Source organism: Macrobrachium nipponense, chromosome 37, assembly GCF_015104395.2.
Source record: "Macrobrachium nipponense isolate FS-2020 chromosome 37, ASM1510439v2, whole genome shotgun sequence".
Lineage (NCBI taxonomy): Eukaryota > Metazoa > Arthropoda > Malacostraca > Decapoda > Palaemonidae > Macrobrachium > Macrobrachium nipponense.
The window spans coordinates 39004571-39009279 of record NC_061097.1 but is presented as its reverse complement, the minus strand read 5'-3'; the positions used below and the strand labels follow the sequence as shown (position 1 = coordinate 39009279).

Sequence of the window (4709 nt, the reverse complement as noted above, 5' to 3'; positions counted from 1 at the left end):
GCTCATGCCAGCAACAAAAGGTGAGCAGAAATCCAGTTTCGATAATGGAGGCATTAACTTACTAAGGTAGAGGTTGCCTATGGCTCGAAACTGGTATACTCACAAGTAAGCTGGCAAAACAATGCAGAACTGTTTAAGCAGACTCATGCCAGCAACAAAAGGTGAGCAGAAATCCAGTTTTCGATAAGGAGGCAATACTTACTAGGTAGAGGTTGGGGCCTATGGCCGAAACTGTAATAACCTCACAAGTAAGCTGGCAAAACAATGCCGAACTGCTTAAGCAGACTCAATGCCCACAACAAAAATGAGCCGAAAATCCAAGTTTCGAATAATGGACATTAACTTACCTAAAGGTAGAGGTTGCCTATGGGTCGAAACTGGTATACTCACAAGTAAGATGGCAAAACAATGCAGAACTGCTTAAGCAGACTCATGCCAGCAACAAAAGGTGAGTAGTTTCGATGATGAAGGCATTAACTAACCTTACTAGAGGCTGCCTATGATTTAAATGGGGCCATGTATTATAAGTTGAATGGATCAGCTGATCAGTAGAGTTTGTTGATCAGCTTTTCAATATGACCAGCTGCTTGATGAACCTGCGTGATAGTACCACTGATGGTAATGAGATCTGATACCTCAGACCTTGAGGGCATCTCTATTAAGGGCCCACCACTCTTTTCAGTGATCTCTATCACGGTTCTTCCCTGGATTCCGTTGATGGCCCTGTGGAATTTCCTCGGGATGTCCAGTTCAACTGTCAGATATCCTTCCATATCTTTTACACAAGTCAATGGAACTTTTTTGCCCTTGAATATTAAATAGTTGCCGTCATGGTCACGCTGGCATGGCTTTCTTTGCTGTAATCTACTGTCCTGACTTGAGAGATTGAGCCCAACTCTGAGTTTTCCAAGGTGTGAGAAAACCTTCCTTTCCACGTTGGGCTCATCGGGTTCCAGGTCAAACGTGATTAGCTTGCGCTGAGTTTTCTCTCTCTTTGGAGAACGTTCTTTTTCAGGCCTTTGGCTGTCATCCACATTTTTAGCGCAAGTCTCTTTCTCCTTAACATTTGCAATCTTTTGGTCTGCATGATTCTTCTCAGGCAATGCTTTCGAACTTGTAAGCATCTTTCCAAGGCCTGAGTTTCTGAGGCCTCTCACTATCCTGTTTTCAGGTAGTTTGTTGCAGACATTCTCTTCTTTCTCTGAGCTGGCTTCATTAGTCGACCATCCTTTTCTAACTGTCCTATCCACAGGTCGACCTTGGCAGACAATTACCTCTCTTCTTAAGTTAACTGGGCTTTGTTTTAAAACTGTTATTTTTGCTGGTTCTTTTGAGCCCTGACTTTTGGCCTGATCTTCAAGTACTACTTCCTTAATCTTGTCTAAAACTTCTTTTTCTCCTGTTGACTCTGGTTCAGTCATTATTCCGCTGTTTCTATTCGTCTTTTCGTCTACACTGTCTTTTAACGTTTCTTCATGATGATGAACAAGTCTGACTTGTTTTTGAGGTTGAAGCTTCTTCATCTCAGTTAGACGAGATACCTCTTCCTTTAAGGCGCCATTCTCTTCCATGGCGCTTGCTAATTCAGTCTCAAGTAAAATTACCTTATCTTTTAATCCCTTTAGCTCACTATTGATGTTGGCCGCCACTAATTCACTCTTCAGTCTTTTCCTTTCTTCTGATATGTCTTCAATAATTTGATTTTGCTCGGCAATACTTCTCTCCAAGTCTTCATTCTCTCTGACAAGGTGAGTTTCCTTTTCTATCTGGACTCGGATTACTTCCTTGGCCCTTGTCAATTCCTCTTCCAACATGAGGATTGATTTCTTCATTTCCTCATTACTGCTGATTTCCCTCTGCAGCTGGTCATTCATCTTCTGGAGGTCAGTAATTGCTGTATTCGCCCTTTCTTTCTCTTCCTCCCTCTCTTTCTGGAGGGCTTCATAGTCATCGAGGGCGAGGGCAGCCTCTGCTTTCAATTGCTGGTTTCTTTGCGTAAGGTCATTGATAGTTTTGGTCGACCGTCTAATCACTGCCTCTCTATTTTTCTTAACGTCTTCAATCACATTAGTGAGTCGGGTAATCTCTTCTTTTTGCTTGGTGTTTGTCTGCTCTAGATCATTCATGTTTTTAGTCCAGCTTTCCATCTCTGCCTCTCTATCTTTCCGGATTACTTCCATCTCATCGGAGAGGCGGCCAATCTCGTTTTCCATTTCGTGCTTCTTTTCTTCGAAAACTGCTTTTTCTAGCTCAAATAAGGTTTCAATTTCTTCCAATTTCTTCTTGTTTTTGGGGTCACTTGGATCTTCAGCCAAATCCTGGCCCTCCTCCTCTTCCTCCTCCTCTGTGACACAAGCGTCATCGAGAGAGCTGTCTGTCGACCACCACTCTCCTACCAAGTCAGCATCTTCCTCTATTGAGTTCATTTCCTCTTCCTTTCGTGACAGCCAAGTCTTCATAAACAAGATTCCTCCTAACGTCAAACACAAGCCAGCAAACTTCCATGAATCAGTAAATAAACTGTTGTGAAGATTTTTCATAAATCCGAAAATTCCAAGTCTTGAATGAACATTTTCGATTTTCGTTTCCAGGTTTTGGGGAATTTGTTCGCACTGTTGTCGATCCTGTGTGGATTTCCAAAGTGTTCCAAGCAAGGGGGAGAACGACGTAATCCACTGTAGGACTTCAACAGGCGATCCATTCTGCTCGCAGCGAATAAGCTGGTCCAGAAGACCGCTATGAACACGAGCACGGTAATTTAGCCCTGAGAACAGAGCTTCCAGTAAAACTACGATGATCATCAATGCTTGTAGGCAAACTGCTTTTAGCTTTGAGGAGAACATTTTGATAATGTATGTAGATGACGGCACCTCACTCATTACCTACTTTCTAAAAATGCCTCGAGCTTCATGGACTCTGAAGACGGGACTCCAGCTGGGGATTCCGTCTCCAGAGGAATGTCCAGACATGTCCCAGACGTACTTGCATTTGAACACCCGCACAAACGCACGCATATACATATATATATATATGAAGGGAATCGCTGGAGACTCATTTCTCGTCATGGAACCTGAAGACCGAATTTCCGCCCTCAGAATCAAGGGCTTTCTCGGACATACTTGCACGCACACACACACACACATATGCATGCAGATATATATATATATATATACTATATATATATATATATATATATATATATATATATATATATATATATCATATATATATATATATATATATATATATATATATATATATATACATATATATATATATATATATATATAGATATATATATATATATATATATATATGTGTATATATATATATATATTATATATATATATATATATATATATATATATATATATATATATATATATATATATGTATATATATATAGGTGGTAAAATTTGTTACGCTTAGAATCGATGTGTTTCTCTTCGGTGATGCATAACACACTGAAATTTAATCATTACAATTATCGACTCTATGCAATATATATACACGAGCTTCGTCTCTATTGTATAGCTCAGTGCTTTCCCCGAAATACTTGCATGTAAGCGCATAAACATACACACACATACTTGTTGATTTATCTTATATATCCAACGTGAAAGCAGCTCACTTATAGAATATCATTGGGAACATTTTCAAAACTTGGCAGTACTACCTTCACAAATTGAGTAAAATATAAATTACTATACACCATTATACAGACAATTTATAGAAATCGTTTTATATATTAATAGTGCAGCGAAGATGATTTTAGAAAATGCCTATTAAAAAGATTGAAAGAAAAAAATCGTTAAAAAATGCATCTTCGGGGTTTTAACATCAACCTTTTTCGAATCAAAGGTTCTATACCAATACCACAAAGTATACATCATTATATATCACTAGAAAGGTAATTTAATCTACTTTAATTTCGAAGGTCTTTATCTTTTAGAAATTTTGCTACCGGCCCCAAACATTAGCTTTTTTTCTATCAGAACAAATTGGTGAAGGAATTATCTGTTTACAATTTTTTTTCCTGGTTCGTCCAGTTCTTAGATGCTATAATGATACCACAAAGTATACATCATTATATATCAACAGAAAGGTAATTTAACCTACTTTAATATCATATATAACAATATTTTCGATAAAATGCATAGTTTAGGAGTATAACGTGAAAATGTAAAATAAAAAATTCACCATTTCAGGAGGTTTTGACGCCTAAATATTGTGCTAGGGGACCTACGTTTTATTATTATTATTATTATTATTATTATTATTATTATTATTATTATTATTATTATTATTATTATTATTATTATTATTATTATTATTATTATTATTATTATTATTATTATTATTATTTATTATTATTATAATAATAGTAAGGGGACCTAACAGAACACAACGGTGAAGGAATTATTTGGTTGCAAAAAAATTTTTTCAAGTTCGACCCTTAGCTTTCCGTCCTAAAAAAATCAGGCATAAATTTGCGGCCATGTTGATTTAGTTACAAAGTCACACAGGCAGAACCTACCCTGTTTCAGGGGGGCCCTTCCCTTCCCACCCCCACCCCCTCTTTGGCGCCCTTAATTTGGTGCTAGTGATGTCCTACCACCCTAGTGCTCATTTCTAGATAGTAATTAATAAGTATACCTAATTTGGTTGGCATTGCTCAATGCGTTTCAGAGTCATGCATGCATACACAC

The 4709-nt window shown here is 37.6% G+C and overlaps 1 protein-coding gene across 1 annotated transcript; it reads right to left on the bottom strand.

The window, feature by feature from the left end:
- Positions 1-545: 545 nt before the first annotated feature.
- Positions 546-2843, bottom strand: LOC135209348 (early endosome antigen 1-like). The gene has a single exon (XM_064242047.1). It carries the CDS (start codon positions 2841-2843, stop codon positions 546-548), a length of 2298 nt encoding a protein of 765 aa, XP_064098117.1.
- Between the last annotated feature and the right edge of the window lie 1866 nt (positions 2844-4709).